The sequence below is a fragment of the Macaca mulatta genome, chromosome 5 (assembly GCF_049350105.2).
Source record: "Macaca mulatta isolate MMU2019108-1 chromosome 5, T2T-MMU8v2.0, whole genome shotgun sequence".
NCBI lineage: Eukaryota > Metazoa > Chordata > Mammalia > Primates > Cercopithecidae > Macaca > Macaca mulatta.
In genome coordinates this window covers 78,075,707-78,102,951 of record NC_133410.1, presented here as the reverse complement: position 1 = coordinate 78,102,951, position 27,245 = coordinate 78,075,707, and the positions used below count along the sequence as shown (strand labels likewise).

Below are 27,245 nucleotides of genomic sequence, written 5' to 3'. Positions count from 1 at the left end.
GTCGGTTGGTTGACTCCAGTGTAGCCGCCGCCTGAGAGGACTGGGGCCTGCCCCTCACTTTACTCCCGCCGCTTGCACTTCCCGGATGGTGCTGACTGCTCTCTAAGCGGCGGCGGCGGCGGCGAGTCGTGAGGACGCGCCGCGGAGGCTGTTCGGGGTCGAGGCTTCCTGTCGCCGCACTTCCTCTTGCGGTGCCCGTGCGCGGCCGGCCCGGCGGGCGGGATGGCGGCCGCGGCCCCAGGGAACGGCCGCGCATCGGCGCCCCAGCTGCTTCTGCTCTTTCTGGTTCCACTGCTGTGGGCCCCGGCTGCGGTCCGGGCCGGCCCGGATGAAGACCTTAGCCACCGGAACAAAGTATCGCCGGCGCTTGCCCAGCAGCTGCAGCAGCAGCAGCAGCCGGTGGCCGTGCAGGGCCCCGAGCCGGCCCGGGTCGAGGTGAGCGGGCCGGGCCGGGGCGGCGGGGGATGGGGCGGGCGAGGCTGCGGGGCCGGCTGCGCCGGGTACCAGGCTCCAGGCCTCTGAGAGCGCCGCCCTCCGCCGCCTCTGCTGGGGGAGGGGAGCCCGGCCCCTGCTCCCGGGGTGGAGGGCGGTCGGCTGCGCTGTTTTCCGGTGAGGCCTGGTCCTGCCCGCTCCTTTAGGGAAAGGGAGAGGGAGAGTCCAAGAGGAGCCCGCTGTAAACGTTGATCTCCGGAGGACCAAGGTGCTGCTCAGGGATGGGCGTTTTATTGATCAGATGTGTCTTAGAGTAGCTGGAAAGACTCATCCCTACCAAAAAGTTTTTAACAGATGGCTGCTAGGAGGCTTTTTGTATTCCCTGAGGATCATCACATCGGCCATTTCATTGTTGAAATAGCTTATCCCAAACTGCTTACCCAAATTCAACTTGGCACTGCCTGTGCTTCTTACCAAATAAATATGGATTATGAACCATGACTCTCACTTTTTTAAAACGTGCTTTGGCTAGCAGGAAGTACCCTTTAGGAACGCAGAGGAATTGGTCTCCGGCAGTACAGCGTCCTGCAGCGGTGTGGGATGTCAAAACTACATTTATAAGTAAAACAGAATCCTGTATTTTGTCCTTCACTGAATAGATACTATAAATTAACTTTTTAATCTGTTAATAGAATCAGTCCTTAGTCACTTGGCAGCGTTTTAACATTTCTTCTCTCTCCCAGTCGTGGGCTTTCGCGTCATTTCCAGTATCTGCTCCCTGAATCCTGGCCAGTGTGGCACTCAAACCCCCACTCCCACCCAGGCCATCTCCACGTAACTAATCTTCCCAAACGTTGAATTCTGCCATCTTGTCAGAAGTCTTCGGTGAGTTGCCTGCACTCATTTCAGTCCAGCCTTTTTAGGAGAGTGATGTTCAGGTTTCTCCTGATCTGGCTCCAGCTCACCTCCAGGCTTTTTGGCCACCGCTTTCTTGGCTCATACGCTAAAGGGATGTGCTCATCTGCAAAAAAGAATGTGCTTCAAGAACCCTTTGGGACAGGCCTTGTGCTCTCTTGCCAGTTTCTCCCTAACAGAAGACCTTTTCAAAGAAAAAGACCTAGAGTTTGAAGCCACAAATCAATTCTTCCCACCTTGGAGAACCAGCAGATACCTACTCTCTGTGAAGCCTTCCCTAAAATTTCTTGGTTAAGAGTGATTTATCTCTGACCTTTCCTTTCATTTCCTTTCCTCCCTCCTCTCTCCTCTCTCCTTTTCTCCTTTTCTCCTTTCCGTTCCTTTTTCCTTTCCGTTCCTTTCATTTCTTCTTTCCTTTCCGTTCTTTTCTCCTTTCCGTTCCTTTCTCCTTTCTGTTCCTTTTTTCTTTCCGTTCTGTTCCTTTCGTTTTCCTTTTCCTTTTCCTTTTCCTTTGTTGAGACAGGGTCTTGCTCTGTCGCCCAGGCTGGAGTGCAGTGGCGCCATCTTGGCTCACTGCAAACTCTAATTGATCCTCCCACCTCAGCCTCCTGAGTGGCTGGGACTGCAGGCGTGTGCTAACACGCCCGGCTAATTTTTATTTTTTTTTTTTAAGAGAGGAGGTCTCACTGTGTTGCCGTGTCTGGTCTCAAACTCCTGGGCTTAAGCGCTTCTCCGGCCTTGGCCTCCCAAGTGCTGGTGAGCTCTCACACCGGTGCATTGTTTTTGTGTTTCATGTTTTCATTACATGTTACTTTCTTAGGCTTTTCCAGTTTTCTGTTGTTTTTCTGTGTAAGACCATAGGATAGAAATTTCTGAGAGACTGATCTTGGTTTCACTAAGCAAGAACATTTGTAAGAATCAGTGCTGTCCCGGATGTAGTAATCGATATTGAGAAATAATGAAGTTCCCCTTACTGGAAGTGCTCAGGAAGAAGTTGAATAACTGCTTATGAGGAGATTCTGGTGTGAGAGGGAAGCTGGGAGCTAAAGTTACTGGGAAGTGAAGATTTTGTGAGCCGATTTCATCCTCACAGCAGCCCGTTAAACAGGCAGAGGAGGTGCCGTTTCCCGTTTATGGATGGAGAAACCTAGGTTTGGAAGGAGTAATGGTTTAATATCACAGCTAGTTTTCAGCAGAACCAGAGTTAGAATCTGGACTTCTATGCCTTACTAAGTTTTATTAGCATTCATTGTGTCTTAACTTTCTCTTTTGACTTATTTAATTCATTAATGGATTTTAATGGTTTATTTGGATTGTATGCTGGTGTAGTTCTTTGATCTTGAGCTTAGCTTTCTCTTTCTCCTTTTTTGGGGAGCTTTATTGTGTATATTGTGGCACGTTTACACACACATCTTGCTGCCTTGGGTTCTTGCAAGTTGTGTACATGTTTTTATCTGCCCCTGCTAGCTTTTGGGTGTCTTGAGAGCACGACTCTGGCTTACTCATCTTTGTCTATTCCAGAGGACCTTGTCTGTTGGCATTTATTAAGAAATTTTCAAAGGCTGGGTAGAAGTATTTGCATGTCAAGTTTGTATCAGCTTTTAAATACCTTTATGGAAAAACTGGCTGTAAAATAAACTCAACCAGGAAAAAAAAACAACAACCCTATTTTTAAGTGTCTATCCAACATTTTTTTTTTCTTTAAGTTGCAAAGGGATCCACCAGATGGAATTACGAAAATTCAGCTTTTATTGTCTGCTGGATATGATGTGATTTTGTAACCATTATTGGATTGGTGTTGGTTTAGACAATTTAGTGTTAGCTGACTATATGGTTAATTCTGGGACTCCTGTAAAGTTTTTTTTTTTTTTTTTTTTAAAGAGAGAAGATCAAAAGCACTGAACTCATGAGTAATAAATAACCCATGATAACAGAGAGGTATAATGGAGTGATGTCAGAGGTGTACAAGAAGTGTGAATCATTTAACATGTGAAGCCAGGGTCTTTAGTCCACTTGCGGGGGGCAAAGTAGTGAGTGGGCTTCTCCATCTTTTTCCCTCTACCTGCCCTGCTGCCCCCAGGCATATGCTTAGAAGTGGGGCTCCCATTTACACTGCCCTGCTTGTCTCTCCTGGGCTCCGCTGACCCTGCTTGACATGTCCACTCCAGGAACGGAACTGAAATGCTGATACATGAACTTTACTCTTAGTGTTCATCTTTTAGCCCTGTCATTTACCCCAGTATCACATTATTTTAAAACAATCACTATTTTGGATTAATTGTGTGAGTGAGAGAGAGATTATGAATACGTAACTTTGCAGGTATTTTGTTGACGTTTTAGTCATATTGGGATTTTTAAGACAGAAATAACGGTAGGTGTGGAGCTACTAATATCCTTTTTAAGAAGCTAGGAAAAATCTAGCCATGCAAAATGCCACAGTGGTAGAAACAGTGTCCAGTAAACATGTTAAATGGTCTTAAGGATTCTTATCTTTTAAAGTTTTATTTAATTTTTTTTATAGAGACAAGGTCTTCTTACAGCTCATAACTCATTGCAGCCTCCAGCTCCTGGACTCAGGCCATCCTCCTGCCTCAGCCTTCTGAGTAGCTGGGAAGGGATCCTTGTCTTTAAAACTAGGGGTGTGGAGGGAAGGGCGGTTATAATATAATATGATTTTTCCCTTTAATATTTTCATATATTGGTGATTCATTTTAGTTATACATTTATTATTGTTTATTCTAATTTTGTATTATAGTAGAATATAACTGTCTTGTTGTCTTCCTTTTTTTTTTTTTTTTTTTAAGAGACCAGGTCTCACTATGTTGCCCAGCCTGCTCTCAAACTCCTGGGCTCAAGGGATCTTCCCCTCTTGGCCTGCCAAAGTGGTGGGATTACAGGTATGAGCCATCATGCCTGGCCTTGTCTTGTTTTAATTACATTTTTATGTAACTTTTTGATACTGCTCAAGTATGTTTTGCTCTATCTACAGTACTCACTATGCTGGAAGATTTTTCTTTCACATGTTTTCTAAACTATGTAATATAAGTGTCATTTGCTTTTTTTGTCTACCTGATGGAGGTAAGAAATGATCCAAGTAGTTTAACAGCCATGTAAGCAAGAGTTGAACATGTAAGTTTCAACGGATTTGCTTTGCAACTACATGCAGTAGATCTTTTAAGAGGGTAGGATATTTAACTATAACCTTTTTTGTGCCACTGTGTGAGAGTGGGCTTCTGAAAATGGAGCGGGGAAGCATCTCTCCTTGGTTAGTAGGCATTCAAGTGGAAGATAATGTTATAAAAACCTAGTTGTATCTTATAGGGTGCTAAAAGCAAGGTGACTGAACTTCTAACAGGGCATGCTACATTGAGTATGTACTTTTCTCTATAATTAGGTTAAAAAAAAGTTGGTAAGTAATATGAACTTACAGTCATGATTAACCTCCAATTTACAAACCCATGATAAAAAGTGTTGTTGATTACTTGGGTCCTATCTTTTCTGCAGTTTATGTTTCTAGTGACTTACTCAATATGTTTTTTTTTTCTTATTCCTTCCCTGGGCAGAATATGTAATATAAGAAACATAAGTCCTTTTAGTTAAGGGAGATCAGAGATTTAATAAAAGTCATTTATACCTTATTGCATATTCTGGAAGCCAAAGAAGAATGACTCTGGTTGCATAGCACTTTTAATAAAGCCACAGAATCATTACCTGACCCAAGTGCCAGTTCTTGTTACCATATTTTTACTTTACTGTTTTTGGTATTTCATTTATTTATTATGTTTCAGCTGTGAGAGTACCTTCTACAAAACACTTTAAACTTTTTTCTATTTTCATTAAGTTGCAGTCCCACTCCACCCAGTCCAGCCTCCTAATTCTAGCCTCTGTACAGCTAAGATTGAGGCCATCAGTTATCAGGACACCTGCTCATAATTACCTTCTCAGAAAGTAATTATATTAATACTGAATTTATTTAGTGGTGGTCTGTCATCAAAAAAACTCATTAAAAAAAAATCAATGAAGGCTGGGCACAGTGGCTCACGCTTGTCATCCCTGCACTTTCGGAGGCCGAGGTGGGTGGATCAGCTGAGGTCAGGAGTTCTAGACCAGCCTGGCCAACATGATGAAACCCCATCTCTACTAAAAATACAAAAAATTAGCTGGGCGTGGTGGTGCATGCCTGTAATCCCTGCTTGAGAATCCCAGGAGAATCGCTGGGACCCAGAAGGTGGAGGTTGCAGTGAGCCGAGATTGTGCTGCTTACTGCACTCCAGCCTGGGCAACAAGAAGAAAACTCTGTCTTAAAAAAAAAAAAAAGAAAAAAAAATCAATGAAACTAAACACATTTAATAAATTTCAAGTGCATAAATACATTACAAAACAATAACATTCATAAAAATAAGCATTCATTAAAACACAAGATAATTTTATAACAAAATAATTATTAAATATAAATTCTAATATAAATTAACAAGTAACATTAGTAAAGTATTTAAAAATAGTGAAACCATTCACAAAAATACACAATAATGAAAATTAAAATATTTTATCTTTATTTTATTTTATTATTATTTTTTTAGACGGAGTCTCGCTGTGTCGCCCAGGCTGGAGTGCAGTGGCCAGATCTCAGCTCACTGCAAGCTCCGCCTCCTGGGTTTATGCCATTCTCCTGCCTCAGCCTCCCGAGTAGCTGGGACTACAGGCGCCCGCCACCTCGCCCGGCTAGTTTTTTGTATTTTTTAGTAGAGACGGGGTTTCACCGTGATAGCCAGGATGGTCTCGATCTCCTGACCTCGTGATCCGCCCGTCTCGGCCTCCCGAAGTGCTGGGATTACAGGCTTGAGCCACCGCGCCTGGCCTAATATTTTATCTTTAATGACATCTTTCGAAATCAGGTTTATCTGTGGTGTCATTGTTTAAGTGCATGTATATATATTATATATAAACATATAAAATTAATATATAACATAATATATAATATTTTATATATATATATTTTTTGAGACAGAGTCTCACTGTCACCCAGGCTGGAGTGCAGTGGCGAGATCTTGGCTCACTTCAACCTCTGTCTCCTGGATTCATGCAGTTCTCATGCCTCAGCCTCCAGAGTAACTGGGACTACAGGTGCATGCCCCCAGGCCCAGCTGTTTTTTGTTTTTATAGTAGAGATGGGATTTTGCCATGTTGGCCAGGTTGGTCTCAAGCTCCTGACCTCAAGTGATCCACCCACCGTGCCTCCCAAATTGCTGGGATTACAGGCATGAGCCACTGTGCCCGGCCTAAGTGCATATATTTTTTTGTGCACATTTTTACAACTTTTAAAAAAAGCTTTTTTTTTTGTTTTGGAGACAGAGTCTTGCTCTGTCCAGGCTGGAGTGCAGTTGTGGGATCTCGGCTCACTGCAAGCTCCGCCTCCCGGGTTTACGCCATTCTCCTACCTCAGCCTACCGAGTAGCTGGGACTACAGGCGCCCACCACCATGCCCAGCTAATTTTTTGTATTTTTAATAGAGACGGTGTTTCACTGTGTTAGCCAGGATGGTCTCCATCTCCTGACCTCATGATCCGCCCGCCTTGGCCTCCTAAAGTGCTGGGATTACAAGCATGAGCCACTGCACCCAACCCCTAAAAAAAAGCTTCTTTTGACTTAATATTAGTAGTGCCCAGGAGACAGTTCTAAGCAAATTGTAAGCATTTTCTTCTGACTCCTTTATCTTCAGATAATCTCACCTGTTGTTTGATAACTTATTGAGCAACTTTGTTTTTGTTTTTTTTTGCAGGGACATCAGTCTTTTTCTTGGTAGCAAGCTGTAGATTTTGTTTCAAAGAAAGCATCTTCATCTTCTCTAGTTTCATCATGTATAGATGAAGATTCCGATGCAGGTATCTGTATCAAATTTCAATACAGTCACATTTGTGTTCATTTGAACTCTAGAACTAGAATAGGAATTACTTTTTTCTTTGATTTTCTTTTTCTTCACTCTCTTGAGGATCATGAAAGTATAAAAGAATACTTTCTAAATGAGGGTGCTGTTTTCATTGTTTTTTTTACAATTTTTAAATTTGGAATTAAAATTTTAACTAGAACAGAGTTTTTATTAAGCAAGTTTTTTTTAAAAAAATCTAAGTTGTTAATCCTGCTCTCGAGATTTAAATAAGGTGTGTTTCAGACATTATTAAAACACAAAAATAGTGGTATTTGTACTAAAACCCTAGTATCTCATTACTTACCATTATATAACACTGTATAACTGAATAGTGGAATACCAAAATTGGAATTGCACACTGCATCTAACCCTGTATGCATCGAAGTATTTTCTTCTGTGCCCGTACTTTCTGCCTTTTTAATGTTTTGGACAAAACTGTCATCCTTTGCGTACCTCCTCTCTGTGTCCACGTTCCTATTCTGTTCCCTCAGTGCCTTTATTTTCTCCCTTCCCATTGCTTCCTTTATGTCTGCTGACACGTGTTCGTATGTTCCTCCTATTTTGGAAAAGAAAAACGTCATTCGTTTAATCTTACTTATTAGTTTCTTTTCTTTCTTTTTCTTTTTATTTTTTGAGACGGTGTCTCGCTCTGTTGCCCAGCCTGGAGTGTAGTGGCACAGTCTTGGCTCACTGCAACCTCAGCCTTCCGAGTAGCTAGGACTACAGGTATGTGCCACCACACCTGGCTAATTTTTTTTTTTTTTTTTTTGTACTTTTAGTAGAGACGGGGTTTCATCATGTTTGCCAGGCAGCTCTCGATTTCCTGACCTCAGATCTGCCCACCTCGGCCTCCCAAAGTGCTGGGAGTACAGGCATGAGCCACCATACCCAGCCATATTAGTTTCTTCAGTTTTATAAACCAAACTTCTAACTAGGGGATTTGCTGCATTTTCACTTTACTTTAGTCTGTTGTTATCTGGCTTCAGTCCTTGACTTTTTCTTGAAATTCTTTTTTTATTTTTTTATTTTATTTATTTATTTATTTATTTATTTTAATTTAAAGACAGGGTCTTGCTCTGTTGCCCAGGCTGGAGTTCAGTGGCACAGTCATAGCGTACTGCAGCCTGGAACTCATGGGCTCAAGTGATCCTCCCACCTCAGCCTCCCAAGTAGCTGGGACTACAGGTGCATGCCACCACACCTGGCTAATTTTATTTATTTAATTTTATTTTTTTCTGTAGATGAGGTCTCACTATGTTGCCCAGGCCGGCCTCGAATTCTTGGCCTCAAGCAATCCTCCTGCCTCGGCCTCCCAAAGTGCTGGGATTATAGGCATGAGCCACCACAAATTCTATTTTTTGAAGGAAACTTGTAAGTTAGCAAATTGCTAAATCCAGGGATCTTTTTCAGTTCTCATTTGACACTGTTAATTCTCTACTTTTTAAGAATCCATCTCAGGTGTATGAACTTGGAAGAATAATGAAGCCCGTTTGACCTCAGTTTTCTTGTGTTAAAACTTAAAACAGCTCTTAAGTTTTTTTGAGTATCAAATGCAACAATATATCTGAAAATATCTGGCATGTAGTTAGTAGCTCAAAACTAACCTGACAGCCTGTGATGCTTTAGTTGCTGCCTGGCTCTTGAAATATCTAAAATAGTTTTTTTTTCCTATTGTTTTCCTCCCTCCATCTTCTTTAAATAAAGACATTCTCTAAGGCACATATTTTGAACTTTATCTCTTTACCTTATCTGTTGGAAATCTCATCTACTTGCAGATTTCTAGCTGATAATTTTGGGCTGCCAGCAACCAGATACAGTACGTCCTCACTTAATGTCATTAATAGATTCTTGGAAATTGTGACTTTAAGTGAAATGACATCAAATCATGTCATTTTAATTCAGTGTTGTTTCATTATAACATGGATTAGAAAAGAAAGTTGGTTTTCTTTTACATCATTTCACTTAAAGTTGCAGTTTCCAAGAGCCTATTGAGGACATGGAGGCTGTCAACCTTGAGCCTGCATGTCTTGAAGCTGTCCTAGGCTAAACTCTGGTGATCCATTTCCAATAACCTCTTCCAAACCTTCATTTGAAATGCTTTTTATCACCCCAACTGGAATGTATATGAAACTAAACCCATTGTTTTTATTCCCCTTTCACACATACTAAAGACATACTAAATACACATAATAAGAGTACTAAATACATACTAGCGTTTTAACGGTACTAATATTTCTGCCAACCAGTCAGAAAACCTCACCACCATCCTTGATTCCCCCAGCCCGCCTACATTTTTTAAAGGTCTAGTGGTTTTTCTTTCCATCATGCGCAGAATTTTTTCCTTCTCTTATTTGTCCTTAACACAGGTTTTGTGCAGCTGACCTCCTGATTGATCCAGTGGCTGGTATTCTCCACTCTGCCCTGATAATTGGTCACAGTGCCTTGATCGTGTTTATGTGTTACACAAAATATGTAAGGACTTCTCTCTTGCCTCTGAGCTTGTCCGCAAACATGAAGGATTTCAGGCCCGGTTTATCTTTCTAATCTTGCCCCAACCATTCTTCTGATGGTTTACTTCCTGTTCTCAGAACATACCTGTATTCTTCCACATTGTCAGTGCAGAAAAGAGGTATATGCAGGAGAGGTGTGATGTATTTTCTTTCTTTTTTTTTTTTTTTTTGAGACAGAGTCTTGCTCTGTCGCCCAGGCTGGAGTGCAGTGGCTGGATCTCAGCTCACTGGAAGCTCCGCCTCCCGGGTTTATGCCATTCTCCTACCTCAGCCTACCGAGTAGCTGAGAACACAGGCACCCGCCACCTCGCCTGGCTAGTTTTTTGTATTTTTTATTAGAGATGGGGTTTCACCGTGTTAGCCAGGATGGTCTCGATTTCCTGACCTTGTGATCCGCCCATCTTGGCCTCCCAAAGTGCTGGGATTACAGGCTTGAGCCACCATGCCCGGCCGATGTATTTTCAAGTTAGCTACTCCATGAGTGACTAGTACTGAATCCCTCTGAAACTTCCAAGGAGGCTTATGAAATGAATCTTAGAACCAGCTTCCATATTGGTTGCCCCACAGCTATTAACTCCCCACACTTCCAGGTAGTGAATGAGTAAGTACAGAGCAGTGCTTTTTGGTTGGACCTGCTCGAAGCCAGTCACAGCTTACACGAAATTGATCCTTCATAGCTGGCATAAGATGTTGGGTCAAGAGGTTTTTGAAATGGTGCATAGCATGTGTCTATAATGGTGTGAAAGTTAAAAATTCCAGAAGATACAGAAGAATGTAAAGTGAGAAGTTATGTCTCTTTTCCTTTTTTGTATTCTAGAAAAAGTTTGCCAACCCCTGTTCTAGTCATTCTGGTTCCTTTCCTGGAAACATTCGTCATTAACTTGTTTCTTGAGACTTGGTGTGTATTTACGATACTTACACCATCCACATACACACATACTTAGTATATACTTTTTCTCAACTTCAAAATATCTTAATGATTTTCTATATTAGTATATAGAATATTCTTATTATTTTTTTAGCTCTATAATATTGTTATGTGGATCTACCATTTATTTAACTCGTTTTCTATCAATGGACATTCAGTTGTTTTTTTCTTTCTCTTTGTTTGGAGACAGGGTCTCACTCTGTTGCCCAGGTTGGAGTGCAGTGATGTGATCTCTGCTCACTGCAACTTCCACCTCCTGGGCTCAAGCGATCCCTCTCAACTCACAGCCTCCCAAATAGCTGGAAACTACAAGTGTGTGCCACCACACCCAACTAATTTTGTATTTTTTGTAGAGACAGGGTCTCACTTTGTTGCCCAGGCTGGTCTTGAACTCCTGGCTGGGCTCAAGGGCTCCACCCATCTCCCAAAGTGCTGGGATTACAGGCATGAACCACCAAGCTGACATTTAGTTATTTTGTCTCTTTATTACAAATGATAGCATTACATTTATACATATTTGTAATCCAAAAAGGTCAATTTCTTGAGTGTTCCTATCTTGAACTTTTTTCTGTAATAGGCCTCCCATATTCATTGCCCACAAGTTTGCATCAGTTTTATTGTAGTGGGTCAGGATCGTTAAGAGCTGGAGTTGCTGGGATAGGCCTTTCTCAAGAGGTTCTACTTGAGTTGGACCTTGAGGAATCTAGATGAAGAGGGGGATAATGAAAAGGAGGTGGGAAGGGAAAAAGGACTGTGTGGCCAAAGTCTTGTGGTTAGCAAAAGGCTGGCATGCTTTTGAGCTGCACTGCCCAGCACTGTAACCATGAGCCATGAGTACGTGTGGCTGTGAGCACTTGCTATGTGGCAAATCCAGAGTTGAGGTGTGCAGTGAGTGAGTACCCACCAGGGTCTGAAGACTTAGTATGAAAAAAAGAATGTTAAAATAGCTCAGTAGTTTTAAAAATACTGCTTGTAATTTAAATAGTAGCATTTTGAATATATTGGGTGAAGTAAAATGTTATTAAATTTTTTACCTGGTTTTACTTTTAAATACATGGCTACCAGAAAATGTAAAAATGCATTATGTGGCCCACCTTTTTGGCTGCATGGTTTTTTGTTAGACTCTGCTCTGGCTCATGCTTCAGGATGGAGAAACAGGTTCAGTTGGGGAACCTGGTATGTGCTTCAGTGTGAACTGTTGCATAGTTATCGGAATCAAGTATTTGGTATGAAAAAACCATTATGTTTCTTAAAACAGTAAGTAACGTGAAATTAGTTTCAGGAAGATTCAACTGTTCATATTTTGTAGCACTGCAAAAACTAATTGAGTACTTACTGTGTACTGAGCACCGTCCTAAAGGGCTTTATTCATTTAATCCTCACAGCAACCCTTTGAGACATAAGTAGCCCTTATGTTATAGATGAACTTGAGTCTTAGGGAGGTGTACCTACTGGCCCAAGGTCATGCCATAACTGATAATGCCTTGGCTATGAACCCAGGCAGTCTGATTCCAGAGCCTATACACTTAACCACTACACTGTGTCCCTGTGAAGGTGAATTAGACAAAGAAGATGATCCTTGCACATAGCAGTGAAGGAATGGTAATGGATCACTTTCTAATCCTGTTAATATTTTAATTTAAAAAAATCTGGTGTCTTCACAGTACCCTGATACTTTTCGTTTTTAAGTTCTTGTCACCATGGTTGGTTGTATGATTTTGGCCACCCAGGACCAGCATAGTGTGTAACAAGCTTTAAGTTTATTTTGCTTGTGTTTCGTGTATAGGAAAGTTTTAAGAGTATGTAGTGTTTTAAAATTTTGTTTTGTTTTACAGTCATGCATCACTTAATGATGGGGATGTGTTCTGAGAAATGCATTATCAGGCAATTTCATTGTTGTGCAGACGTCCTCGAGTGTACTCAACACAAACCTAGATGTATAACCTGCTACACACGTAGGCTAAACAGTATGGTGTATGGCTCCTAGGCTACAAATCTGTACAGGGTGTTACTGTATTAAAACTGTAGGCAGTTGTAACATCATATATATATATGAAAACATAGATAAGGTACAGTAAAAAATTTGGTACTGTAATCTTATGGGACTACTGCTGTATATTCGGCCCATTATTGATCAAAATGTCGTTATGTGGTGCATGTCGGTACTCTTAAAGCAAATTTTATTTTATCCCTACATTTCACAAAGGAACAGAGATGAAATAATGTGGCTGAGGTTTCATGGCTGGGAATTATAAAACCATGAGACTATGTAGCTTTGATCACTATTGTGTTTGATTTAAAAAGTAAACATTTTGTGTTTGAGCTTAGCACTAAGTGATCATAAATGGTGTATATTTATTCCTAAAATTTTTCTGGGATTTCAGATCCTGAAATTTTACACTAACCTTTAAAAAGCATATTCAGGAGGAAAATGTGTCAGAGCCAAGTTGAAATTTGAAATGCATATATATATATATATATATATATATATATATATGTGAATTCTTAATATTGGAAGAGAAAGGAAGTTGTTGTTTTGAGAAGGGAGCTTGCTCCATCACGCAGACTGGAGTGCAGTGGTGCCATCATAGCTCACTGCAGGAAGCTCTTTTTTTTTTTTTTTTTTTTTTTTGAGACGAAGTCTTGGCTCTGTCACCCAGGCTGGAGTGCAGTGGCGGGATCTCGGCTCACTGCAGACTCCTCCTCCCAGCTTCAAGCAATTCTCCTGCCTCAGCCTCCTGAATAGCTGAAATTACAGGTACCCACCACCATGCCCAGCTAAGTTTTGTATTTTTAGTAGAGACAAGGTTTCACCATGTTGGCCAGTCTGGTCTTGAACTCCTGACCTCATGATCCACCCGCCTCGGCCTCCCAAAGTGCGGGGATTACAGGCGTCAGCCACCGCACCCGGCCAGGAAGCTCATTTTTAAAGGACCATCCATGTAGATGGAACCAAAATAGTAGTGGAGAAGCCCTTAAAATGATACTTGCTTAATTAATTAAACTTAATTCATTAAGAGGTAGCTGTCAAGGCAGCTTAATTAAAATTAAAATTAACCATTTTGTTAAATTTGTTAAATTTCTCCAGTATTTAGCTCAGAGGTCTAGTCTTAATGGTAATGCTTAAATTTTTCTGATCTTTACTGTGGAATTTTGGAATCAGGTTTATGTTATGTGTTAAGGAATGACATGCACACTAAGAATTTACGATTGTATTCTTATCTCTGACTAGGGCCTTTGTAATAAATCTGTTTTTACCCTGTCCAAAATGACTGTGTTCTTGGGTTTCTTTTTCTTTATCTCTTGGGTTTCTAGAGATTCATAAGCTTTAAAAATTAAAAATAAGCTATTAGGATTGGAAGAGACCTTTGGAAGTGGTTTATCTAGCTCAGGGCATCTCAGTCTGGGAACTGTTGACATTTTGGATACATCATTCTTGGTTGTGGAAGGACTGACTGTCCTGTGCATTGTAGGATGTTTAGCAGCGTATCTGGCCTCTACCCACTAGATGCCAGTAGTTCCCCTTTGATTGTGACAACTAAAAATGTCTCCAAACATTGTCAGATGTCCCCCGGGAGACACAATCGCCCTGGTTGAGAACCGTTTGTCTAGCCCATTTCCCGGGAGTGGTGGTTCCCTTCTCTGGAACTCAGACATTGAGAAGAGAAGGGTATTTACCACCTCCTCTAGCAGTCCATTCCAACTTGAGGTGCCTCTTTGGAGATAGAAATCTCTCCTCTGTTAAGCTAAAACCTGCCATCTGTAACTTTTTAGTTCTGCCTCTTAGGACCATATACATTGGATAGATTCACATATACACTTTCCCAATTATTGGAACATGATACCCTGTCCTTCCTGGTCCCTCATGGGGTTGTTTTAGAGCCAAGTCAGCACACTTTGTAGTTGCCAGAAAGTAAATATTTTAGGCCATGTATTTACAGGCTAACAATCTCTGATGCATAATCTTCCTTTACTTCCCTCCCTCCTTCTTGCCTTCCAGCAACCTTCCCTCCCTTTCTCTTTCTTCTTATTTCTTGTAACCTCTTAAAAATGTAAAAAAACATTTTTTTTTGTTCTTACAGGCTGGGTTTTGGCTTCAGTAACTTGCCATCCCTGGTTTTAGAGTCTTTGACATCTCTGCTAATCTTCAGAAGGCAGTGCAGTGCTTTAGAACTGTGTATAGAACTTTGGGGAAGGTCTGAGCAGCATAGAATAACGTTGGACTTGTCACTAACTCCTTCAAGCGAAAAGCTTACTGCTTTTTTGTAGCTTTGTCACATTTTCAGCATAATGACAGCCAAGACACTGGTTTGTCTTTTTCATTAGCCACTTTTCCTTCCCCTCCCCCACTTTTTTTTTTGAGACTGAGTTTCACTCGTTGCCCATTGTGCAATGGCGTGATCTCAGCTCACTACAACCTCCGCCTCCCAGGTTGAAGCAATTCTCCCGTCTCAGCCTTTCAAGTAGCTGGGATTACAGGCTCCCGCCACCATGCCCGGCTAATTTTTGTATTTTTAGTAGAGATGGGGTTTCATCATGTTGACCAGGCTGATCTGGAACTCCTGACCTCAGGTGATCCACCCGCCTCAGCCTCCCAAAGTGCTGAGATTACAGGCGTGATGTATGGTACCTGGCTAGGCCACTTTACCTTCTAAGATATTTTTAGACTTCAGCATAGGACCATCCGTTAAACAGCTGTATTAAACTTGTCTTAGCTGGAACCAGCTCTCTATACCCTGCTGAGGTTTGTGGGTCTTAATTTGTCCTTCAGAGTGTTAATGAAATTTTTCTTAGCTTCATGTCATTCAAATGTTTAATAAACATACCTGGGTCTTTCACGTAAGTTACTAATACAAATTTGAATGAGACATAGCTAATAACTAAATTTCAAATCACAAATGCCTAACAAATAAGGTAATTTTGGCCAGGCGTGGTGGCTCACGCCTGTAATCTCAGCACTTTGGGAGGCTGAGGTGGGTGGATCACTTTAGGTCAGGAGTTCAAGACCAGCCTGGCCAACATGATGAGAAACCCCCTCTTGACCAAAAATACAAAAATTAGCTGGGCGTGGTGGTGCATGCCTATAATCCCAGTTACTTCTGAGGCTGAGGCAGGAGAATCGCTTGAACCGGGAGGTGGAGGTTGCAGTGAGCCAAGATCGCACCACTGCACTCCGCACTCCAGCCTGAGTGACAGAGTGAGATTGTCTCAAAAAAAAAAAAAAAAAAATTAATGGATATAGCAGGTCTGTACTCTGTTCTTAAAATTGTTTTGGAGAATTTATTTATATATACATATATGTATCTGCATCATACATGTTTAGTATCCTCAATCTAAAATCACAGTGCTCCAGAATCTGAAACTTTTTGAGCACTGACATGCTCACATGAAATGCTCAATGGAACATTTTGGATTTCTGGATGAGGGATACTCAACTATGATACAAATATTCCAAAATCTAAAAAAATCCAAAATTCCAAATACTTCTGGTCCCAGGCATTTCAGGTAAGAGATACTCAAATTGTAGCAACCACCGTCAGAGGTTACTGTCATTACTGATGGCTTTCAGAGTGATTAGACAGTAAATAAGTGTAATGACCATGACAAGAAAGTTTTCAAAAAAAACTAAATCTTATTTACATATAAAGTAAAATAATTTTAAATAATGATTTTAAGAAGTAACTCATCTTTTGTTTTGCAGAAAATATTTACACCAGCAGCTCCAGTTCATACCAATAAAGAAGATCCTGCTACCCAAACTAATTTGGGATTTATCCATGCATTTGTTGCTGCCATATCAGTTATTATTGTGTCTGAATTGGGTGATAAGACATTTTTTATAGCAGCTATCATGGCAATGCGCTATAACCGCCTGACCGTTCTGGCTGGTGCAATGCTTGCCTTGGGACTAATGACGTGCTTGTCAGGTGAGTGTACTTTTTCCCCCATGAGTTCGCTGAATTAAAGGGAAAGCATGTTGTGTGACATGAAGTCATTGAGTCATTGACCTAGTCCTATGGGAATTTGGCTTACACCGTATTTGTGGTCTTCCAACCTTTTATTTGTGTATTCTTTCCTTGTGTATCCTCTAAAATAATTTTGTACCCTCTGTTGCATAGGTGTCTATAATTTTTCATCTTAAGGAATTGCAAAGATCTAATTTCTGTTATAATGTGTAAAGTAAGACTGTTGGGGCTGTGCACAGTCGCTCACGCCTGTAATCCCAGCACTTTGGGAGGCCAAGGCGGGCGGACCACAAGGTCAGGAGTTCGAGACCAGCCTGACCAACGTGGTGAAACCCCATCTCTACTGAAAATACAAAAATTAGCTGGGTATGGTGGCGGGCGCCTGTTATCCCAGCTACTCAGGAGGCTGAGGCAGGAGAATCGCTTGAACCCAGGAGGCAGAAGTTGCAGTGAGCCAAGATCGTGCCACTGCACTCCAGCCTGGGTAACAGAGTGAGACTCCCGTCTCAAAAAAAAAAACAAAAGAGAGACTGTTAGGATGTTTTAAAAATATACCCAGTGAGTCTAAATACCATTAGCAATTTGATACCCACTATTACCATCATTCCTTTAAAACAAATGTGAATATACTTTTTTAACAGTTGGAAATTTACATTTTTTTCTTCCTATAATTTATATTTTCATTAACTTTCCTTAATTTTACCCTAATGATTATCAGTTTTTGCTTCAAAATGTATTACAGAGCTGATCCAAGTGCAGTGGTGTTTACAACTAATTGATGACAAACCAGTTACAGATTTCTTTCTTCCTTGTCCACTCCCACTGCTTCACTTTATGAGCCTAAAGAAATATATGTGTGGATCACCCCGTCATATCTACCTGCAATAAAAATATGCATTTAATATCATTGAATTTTCAAAGATATTGTAAATTTCTCCTAGTAAATCTCTAAGTGTTAACTCTATGAATTGAGTTGTTATAGTTATTAGTACTCAAAGAAAATATATTACAGATTTAAATAATCATTTTTAAAAAGTGGAAATACATCTCTTAATGAGACGATAGAGCTATTTATTATTCATTTATGTATTTTTTTTTTTTTTTAGAGACAGGGTCTGGCTCTATCACTCAGAGGGCTGGAGTGCAGTGGCATGATCATAGCTCACTGAAACCTGGAGCTCCTGGGCTCAAGTGATCCTTCCACGTCAGCCTCCTGAGTAGCTGGGACCATGTCACTATGCCCAGCTAAATTTTTTGTTTTTTTGTAGAGACAGGGTCTGGCTGTGTTGCCCAGGCTGATCTTGAACTCTTGGGCTTAAGCTATCCTTCCACCTCAACAATACCAATGTACTGATATTATAGGTATGTGTGCCTGGCCCATCCTTTTACCTTGTATTTATTTTTTAAATTTTTATTTATTTATCTTTTTATTTATTTTGAGACAGATTCTTGCTCTGTCACCCAGGCTGGAGTGCAGTGGCATGATCCCGGCTCACTGCAGCCTCCGCCTCCCGGGCTCAGGCAGTTTTCGTGCCTCAGCCTCCCAAGCAGCTGAGACTGGTGGCACGTGCCATCACGCCTAGCTACTTGCTGTATGTTTCGGTAGAGATGGAGTTTCTCATGTTGGCCAGGCTGGTCTCAAACTCCTGACCTTAAGTGATCGCCCGCCTTGGCCTCCCAAAGTGCTGGGATTATAGGCGTGAGCTACTGCACCTGGCCCCTGGCCCATCATTTTACAATTTTTAAACATTTTATAGAAATAATTTTAAGTTTACAAAGCAGCAAAAATAAAATAGTACAAAGAACACTTATATATCTTTTGCCTAGATTCACCTGTTAACATTTTATCCCATTTGTTTTAGCATTTGTACTCTATCTAAATAAAATTATAAATGTGTATATATACTCATGGTTTAAATACCTGTCTATAGTGTGTACATATACATACATTATGAGCTATGTAATGCACACACATACACATAACATTTAATATATTTTATGTATTGATACAGTACTTGAATCTGTCATCCATATTTTAATTTTGGATGACCCAATGTCCTTTCTTTTTTTGTTTTTTGAAAGGACATAGGCTGGGCGCGGTGGCTCACGCCTGTAATCCCAGCACTTTGGGAGGCCGAGGCGGGCGGATCACAAGGTCAGGAGATTGAGACCATCCTGGCTAACACGGTGAAACCCCATTTCTACTAAAAAAGTACAAAAAATTAGCCGGGCTTGGTGGCGGGCACCTGTAGTTCCTGCTACTCGGGAGGGTGAGGCAGGAGAATGGCGTGAACCTGGGAGGCAGAGCTTGCAGTGAGCCGAGATCGCGCCACTGCACTCCAGCCTGGGGGACAGAGCGAGACTTCGTCTCAAAAAAAAAAAGAAAAAGAAAGAACATAAAACTTATTAAATATGTCACTTGTGGCAGCAGTTTTATGTAATTTAAGTGGATGTAACAGTCTTTTTATTATTATTTTGAGGTCTCAACTGTTAAGTCATGTCTTTATTTCTACATCTTCCTTCTCTTTCACAGCTTTAGTTTTATAGATTTAACCACTTTTTTTTTTTTTTAATACTTTAAGTTCTGGGATACATGTGCAGAACGTGCAGGTTTGTTACGTTAGGTATACGTGTGCCATGGTGATTTGTTGCACTCATCAACCTGTCATCTAGGTTTTAAGCCCCGCATGCATTAGGTATTGGTCCTAATGCTCTCCCTCCCCTTGCCCCCAACCCCTCGATAATGTCCTTTATATCAGTGTTTTTCCCTTCGGTCTAGGTCAGGTATTGCATTCAGTTATTTATTTATTTTTTTTAGTCTTTTAATCTGAAATATGTCCATCGCCTTTTTTAAAAATGTTTTCTGACATCAGCTTTTTTGGGAGAATACAGTGCATCCCCCCTCCCCCGGCGGAATGGACTGTTCCCCATTTCTTGTTTGTCTGTTGTTTCTTCATGGTTAGATTGAGGTAGGCATTCCTGACTAGAAAACTGCATAGGTGATACTTTGTCTCTCCAAGAATGTCTCATCTGGAAGCACATGGTGTCCATTTATCCCTCATTGGTGACATTAATTTTGGTGACCCAGTCAGGATTTCTTTTCTGTGTTGTCTTTGTCTTCCCTTGTAACTAATATCTAATCTGTAGGGATATGCTTAAAGACAGTACAAACACCCTCTTCCTCATCAAAATTTCTCCAAAGATTTTGCATCAGTTGATGATTCTTGCATAATTAAATCTTTCCTTGATGTTTGCAAAATGACGACTTTTAATTCTAGTACTTGCATATTCACCAGTAAGCCTTGACATTCTACTGCCAGCGAGAGCTCTCCTTCCTTTCCCATTTGTTTGTCTTTTTACTATTAGTACAAACTCATGGATTCCTTTTTTCAGTGGTTTATAATTAATTATTTAACTATTTTGCTGATTAAATTATCCCAGGTTAGGCCAGTGGGAGCCTTTTCAAACTGTGTCCTGTGTCTTTGTGGCATGCTTCCATTTGTTTTTGCTCCTCACTTTATAGTACAACAAGATATTACAGGTTCATCATGCTCCTGCTCTGCCCAGTCCTGGAACTGGCCATTTCTCAGAGGAGTTTTGAGGAGCTTTTTAGGGGAGAATGTTATTAGAACCCAAGATCTCGGTGCAAGGTTACTGAGCTCATTGTTACAAATTGCCTCTTGTCTTTTCAGCGGACAGAGCTAGAAAATATGTGCTTGTATCCTGTGTGTATACTTACATATATACAAATATACATCCATACATATACACACACACAATAATTTAAATACAGATGTGCACGCAGACATAGGTTTGCTACATTTCTAACCATGATTTTAAGATCTTTTAAGTTTTGTAATGTAGGGAATTTACATACAGGTTATACATTTAATTTTCAGGCAGGTTTATAAGTGTTGCACCCATTTCATAAAAAGAGCTAGTGAATTAAAGAGTAATTGTATTTTTCTTTCTTTCTTTTTTGAGATGGGGTCTCACTCTGTTGCCCAAGCTGGGATGCAGTGGCATGATTACAGCTCACTGCAGCTTTGACCTCCTGGGCTCAAGTGATCCTTCTACCTCAGCCCCTCAAGTAGGTTGGAACCACAGGTGTGTGCCACCCCATCAGGCTAATTTTTGTATTTTTTTTGTGGAGACAGGATTTCACCGTGTTGACCAGTGGTCTCAAGCTCCTGGGCTCAAGTAATCCGCCCGACTCGGTCTCCCAAAGTGCTGGGATTACAGGCATGAGCCACCGTGCCTGGCCAGAGTAATTGTATATATTATATGTATGGTCGTATCCTCTATTCCTTACGTAGTTGTTTTTGTTTGTTTATGAGACAGGGTTTCACTGTGTTTCCCAGGCTGGTCTGGAACTTCTAGGCTCAAGCAATCCTTCCGCCGTGGTCTCCCAGAGTGCTGGGATTATGCCACTTTGCCCAGCCAAATTTTTAAGTTTTAATTACTGAATTAGTATTACTGATGTAGTTGTGTTTCCCCGTTAGGATTTGAGTTCTTGATATAGTTCCAGGCATCATTTTTTATATAACTTACACAGATGTCTTATCAGTGGGAAAGAGTGGAACTGAATGTTTGAGCCTGTTGTAACATTATTTTAATATATGTTATAAGAATTTTTAGGGTTTTTTTTTTTTTCATAAAATGTACTTATTTTAAATAGTTACAAAGGAGCAGAGTTTGAATCTTGCTATGTGAGAATCTTGTCATGATGCTTCACTAGAAGTTTGTAATTTAAAGATTTGTGATGACGAAATACCACTATGAAAGTGGTGTGGCTTCCAGGTAATAAAATCTCAACTCTTGAGAGGGCCTCTGAGCTAATCTCTGCCCCAGGTACTGTGCCTTGCACAACGTAGAGGCAAGCCAGCCTCTGGCTGAACATGCCTGGAAAGGAGTTCAATATCTTATTTAACATCTCTCTGAAAGATGTGCCATCTTCGGCTGGACCATTGGCTTCTGAATAAGCTGTGTTAGGCCTGGGCTAGATCTGAGGGTTTACTATTGGTGGAGGGAAAGAACTGGAACTACTTGAGTTTATTACATGCTAGATTAGCTTCTAATGTGAACCATTTTTCTTTCAACAGTGATAAATTTTTATTTCTGAAGTTAACTGTTCCTTTAGTCGGTCATGATACACACTCATTAACAAACATACTGTTGTATTTTTTCCAGTTTTGTTTGGCTATGCCACCACAGTCATCCCCAGGGTCTATACATACTATGTTTCAACTGTATTATTTGCCATTTTTGGCATTAGAATGCTTCGGGAAGGCTTAAAGATGAGCCCTGATGAGGGTCAAGAGGAACTGGAAGAAGTTCAAGCTGAATTAAAGAAGAAAGATGAAGAAGTAAGCCATGGCACCATTGATCTGGACCAGAAAGGCACTCAACTAGGAATAAACACTCCAGAGGTTTCTCAGTGGCCCCATCTGTGTGATATGCGTGGGCTACACCAAAATAATGTCTTTTGCTTAGTTCTGTTCTTATACCTGTCTGTGATCTGACTTGGGGTTGGTGTGAATGTAGTAGAGAAAGGAAGCTGAGAGATGAATACTGAGCACAGGTAATCAGTTTCCTTAATTAGGTTGATTATAAGCTCCTGAAAAGCAGGAACTGTATTTTATAATTTTACATGTTTCTCCCATAGTGTCTGGGATAGTAAATGATCAGTAAATCCTGTTTGGTTTGTTCAGCTGAGGAGAAACGGAAGAATTGAGACTATAGCATTTGTTGCTGTGTGAGACCAGTGCTTCAGAGGGGAAGTTTGGGGGTCACATAAATGTAGTTTTTTTGGAGCATATTTCATAGAATTTAAACACTTATAAAAGAAAAATTAAGTGATTTGTGTGCTATTTTATTTGCTTCCTGTGCTTACTTTCATTTGTTTATTATTTATTTTAGTTCCAACGAACCAAACTTTTAAATGGACCAGGAGATGTCGAAACGGGTACAAGCATAACAGTACCTCAGAAAAAGTGGTTGCATTTTATTTCACCCATTTTTGTTCAAGCTCTTACATTAACATTCTTAGCAGAATGGGGTGATCGCTCTCAACTAACTACAATTGTATTGGCAGCTAGAGAGGTGAGTGATATTTGAGAGGAGACTGTTTAAAACGAAATGCAATTAATACTACTTTGTTCCAGAAAACACTGGACACACTCAAGTGGGCCACAGCATTCCTTCATATGCAAGACTGTTTTACATCTGATGATTCTGCCAGTCTCTAAAATTGGCCTTCTCCCAGTTCCTGCCACCTGCAGGTGATATTCTTGTAACCAAGCTTAGTTGGACTGTTTTTACTCATCCTCTTCCCTTTGGTTTTGCCAAAATGATACTGTGGTACTAGTCATCTTAGCTTGGTTTTCTTTCTTATCATAGAACTTTCTTTTTTATAGTAGTTGAGAATATGAATCGGTATAATTGAAGGCCATTTTGGTGTTTAATAAAGTGTATAGCTTTTGGTTTATCTGTTACACTAAAGAAATTGAGTGTTGCACAGACTACTTATAATTATTGTAACTTAGTAGAAATTTAGAAGCAGCCTAATAATCCAGCAGAAAATTGGTTCAACTATTTACAAATCTCTGTGTAGCTCTTAGAATATTCACTCTTCAACATCATTTTAGTGACATGGAAAAATTTTAAAAGGAGGTTTACCTTTAAAATATAAAAAGAAGGCCAGGCGCGGTCCCTTAGGCCTGTAATCTCAGCACTTTGGGAGGCCGAGGTGGGCGGATCACCTGCGATCAGGAATTTGAGACCAGCCTGGCCAGCATGGAGAAACCCCTACTACTAGAAATACAAAAATTAGCTGGGCAAGGTGGCTCATGCCTGTAATCTTAGCTACTCAGGAGGTTGAGGCAGGAGAATTACTTGAACCAGGGAAACAGAGGTTCCAGTGAGCCTAGATTGCGCCACTGCACTCCAGCCTGGGCAGCAGAGCGAGACTCTATCTCAAGAAATTAAATAAATGATACATAAAAAGAACAAAAAAGACTTAAGGAAATAAAAAATTGTTTTTATTTCAGTGCTTATGTATCGTTGCGTACTGCTGTTATGGGTAATTTGTTTTATTTATTTACTTTTTGGTTGGGGTGGGGTCTCACCATGTTGTCCAGGCCCGTTTTGAACCCCTGGCCTGAAACTTCCTGCCTCAGCCTCGCAAATAATCCTTTTGGGATTATAGGCGTGAGCCACTGCTCTGGCCTAGGTGACTTGTTTGTTTCTGTGTAGGAACTTTCTGTTAGGTCTTAGCCCAAGAATCCTAAGTCCTGGAGTGGGAAGCTAATGGCCTCAGCTCATCTTGTTGTAGCTTTTACTCTTCAGATGAAGAACCTGACACCCAGAGAGATCGAGTGACTTGTGTGAGGGAGTAAGCTGGCTGTCTGTGGCCTTCTTCACAGTTGTTCAATGCCACTTACTTAAAACATGCCCACTGATTTTTTTATTTAATTTTTCTTTTGAGGAATAGCGAGGTTTTGTATGAGGTGCCTGTCATTGTTCACACGGATTTATTAAGATTTCCTGTGGAGATGGTTGTGGAATGGAATATTGCTACTGCTTTTCAACCTCTTTTTGATCTTAACTAATGTTATTTCTTATCTGTGTTTATATCAAATTCTTTTTATAAGATTAAAATTGTTTCTAATTTCTTGGAACTGTCTACTGTAAAAGAACAAGTTCTTTAATTATAGGCTGTGGTTTAAAATATAAGACAGTTGAAGACCAGGACTAAGATAGATGGGAAAGGCTGTTTTGTCAGAGAAGCCTCAAAAATGCTGTATTTTGAGGACAAAAAATGGAACTCTGATTTTCACTGGATTCCCGTAAAACAAACTTTCTTTAAAAAATATCACTTTAATTAGCTGGACGTGGTGGCAGGTGCCTGTAATCTTAGCTACTAGGGAGGCTGAGGCAGGAGAATCACTTGAACCCAGGAGGCAGAGGTTGCAGTGAGCCGAGATCGTGCCACTGTTCTCTAGCCTAGGTGACAGAGTGAGACACTATCTTAAATAAAAAAAAATATATATGTGTGTGTGTGTGTGTGTGTGTGTATATATATAATGGCTGTACCCTATATTCTTCTTGATTTCTAGCCTTTTATTGGCTTTCAGATTGCCAGAGTTGGACTCGAAAGTAAGTAACCATATTGTTGAAGTGGTAGTGGTTCTACTAGGGTGAGTTATCCTGACAGCAGAATCACTGCGTTTTTCTGTCTGCTCTATGGCATACAGCCATAGACTGTATGCCATAGAGCAATGTGTGAAAGGCTCGAGGCTCCCTACCTACGAGACACCCCGGTCCATTCTAGCAGTATGGCACATGCTGACTGGGTCTGAGTCTCTTGCTGTATAATCATGTTACTACACTTCCCTGCATTTCCTCATCCAAAAATGGGGATTACCTGCTTTGTGGATCGTTTTGCAGATGAAATAACACACGCAGGGTATCTAGCACGGTCCCACACGTGGCACATTCAGTGTTAGCCACACTTCCATACTAACTGCACTGTGGGGATATATAATGAGCTCTTAAATGGCAGGAATGTTGTGTCTTTTTCTGTTCCTTTAGTATTCCTATTTTTGTTGGTAATTTTTCTTATGAACCATGCAGTTGTCTAGTTCAGGCCATTTTAGTATGCAGTTTTATCTTTGCTTCCAACATGATTTACTGTTCCCAAATTGGATTTCACATAATCCTAGTGTCTTTTGAGATGTGAATTGGTTCTAGGCCAAAAAAGGGTGAGGGGGAAGGAAGAAATTCAGAGTCAAATTTGGCAAATATTATATCCCTGGTGTTTTGTTTTTTAAGACTCACGCCGGGTGTGGTGGCTCACGTGTTTAATCCCAGCACTTTGGGAGGCCAAGGCAGGCAGATCGCCTGAGGTCAGGAGTTTGAGACCAGCCTGGCCAACATGGAGAAACTCCGTGTCTACTAAAAATACAAAAATTAGGTGGGTGTGGTGGCACTCGCCTGTGGTCTCAGCTACTCAGGAGGCTGAGGCAGGAGAATCGCTCGAACCCGGGTAAGCCGAGATTGTGTCACTGTACTCCACTCTGGGTGACAGAGCTAGATTCCATCTCAAAAAAAAAAAAAAAAAGGATGACTCAGTATACAAATAAAGACTGAAAAATCCTATATTAAAGGAACTAGTTTGATACTAGTTTATTTTACTTAATCTAGTGCATTTTTAAATATCATTTTCTTTCTTTTTTTTTTGAGACAGGATCTGGCTCTGTTAACCAGGCTGGAGTACAATGGCACAATCTCAGCTCACCTCAACCTCCACCTCCTGGGCTCAAGCCATTCTCCCACCTCAGCATCCCAAGTCTGGGACCACAGATTCCCGCCACCACGGCTGGCTAATTTTGTATTTTTTGTAGAGATGGTGTTTTGCCATGTTGCCCAGGCTGGTCTTGAACTCCTGAGCTCAAGCAATCTGCCCACCTTGGCCTCCCAAAGTGCTGAGATTACGCCTGGCCTAAATATTACTTTCAAATAGAACCATCTTCATGGATAGCAGTTTATAATAAACAAGTAGAATTTGGGAAATGTAGTCCCACTCTTCTATTCTTCACAGTGGATGCTTCAGCCAGTTTCCTGTCTCTGTACACACACTGCCCAGCAGCGGGCTTTCCCTTCTCCTGCATAACAGCAGCAGTTCCCTTTCTTCATTCCCACCCATCACAGTGGCAGCCCCTCTACCCTCCTGTATTCTGAATTCCACCCTTATAATATGCTTAGATTTTGCCTTTCTCTCAGCCGTTTTGTGAGCATTGTTCGTGTGTACCAATTTTTTCTCATCCTTTAAAAAGAAAAAGCCCCTTTCCTCAATTCTACATCTCAAATCCCACTTGTGTCAGAGGGCTTGGCTGTGATGGGAATAAGCCTTGGCTCTGCTCTCCTTGCATACTTAGCCCGTGGAAACCCAGTTTCTGGCCTCACCAGGAACACTGTTGTGCTTTGAGCTCCCCATGGCCTTCGATGGTGCCTCCATTGGTCCTCACAGGAGGTAATTGCCTGGCCACCTCACTTGCTTTCTCCTGTGGACCCTTCTTTATCCTTCCTTGAATGCTGCCTTTGTCCCTCATGATTATGTCATCAACATTCTTCTCTTTCTGCTTTCTCTATACCAGGGTTATTGACTCTTTTTTTTTTTTTTTTAATTTGAGAGTCTTGTTCTGTCACCTAGGCTGGAGTGCAGTGGTGCAATCTTGGCTTGCTGCAACCTCTGCTTCCTGGATTCAAGCGATTCTAATGCCTCAGCCTCCGAGTAGCTGGGATTAGAGGCATGTGCCACCAAGCTTGGCTAGTTTTTATATTTTTAGTAAAGATGAGGTTTCACCATATTGGCCAGGCTGGTCTCAAACTCCCAACCTTAGGTGATCTGCCTGCCTTAGCCTCCCAGAGTGGTGAGATTACATGTGTGAACCATCCACCCACCATGATTCAGCTGACTCTCAACTTTAAAAATCACATTGGTCTTACCATAGTTCATCCAAAGAATTGTGGGAGAGAAATTTGGGTGTCATGCTTGATTTTTTTTT

The 27,245-nt window shown here is 41.0% G+C and overlaps 1 protein-coding gene across 2 annotated transcripts in view; it reads left to right on the top strand.

Annotated features, from left to right (window-relative positions):
• TMEM165 (transmembrane protein 165) overlaps positions 1 to 27,245 on the top strand; it is a 30,695-nt gene continuing 3,450 nt past the window's right edge. Inside the window, exons 1-5 of one of the 2 annotated variants that reach the window (XM_015138648.3) lie at positions 1 to 435; positions 7,127 to 7,229; positions 16,413 to 16,638; positions 21,868 to 22,043; positions 22,597 to 22,779. In XM_015138648.3, coding sequence (XP_014994134.1) covers positions 7,212 to 7,229; positions 16,413 to 16,638; positions 21,868 to 22,043; positions 22,597 to 22,779 — 603 coding nt within the window. In that variant the 5' untranslated portion in view covers positions 1 to 435; positions 7,127 to 7,211. 2 annotated transcript variants of the gene reach the window in all.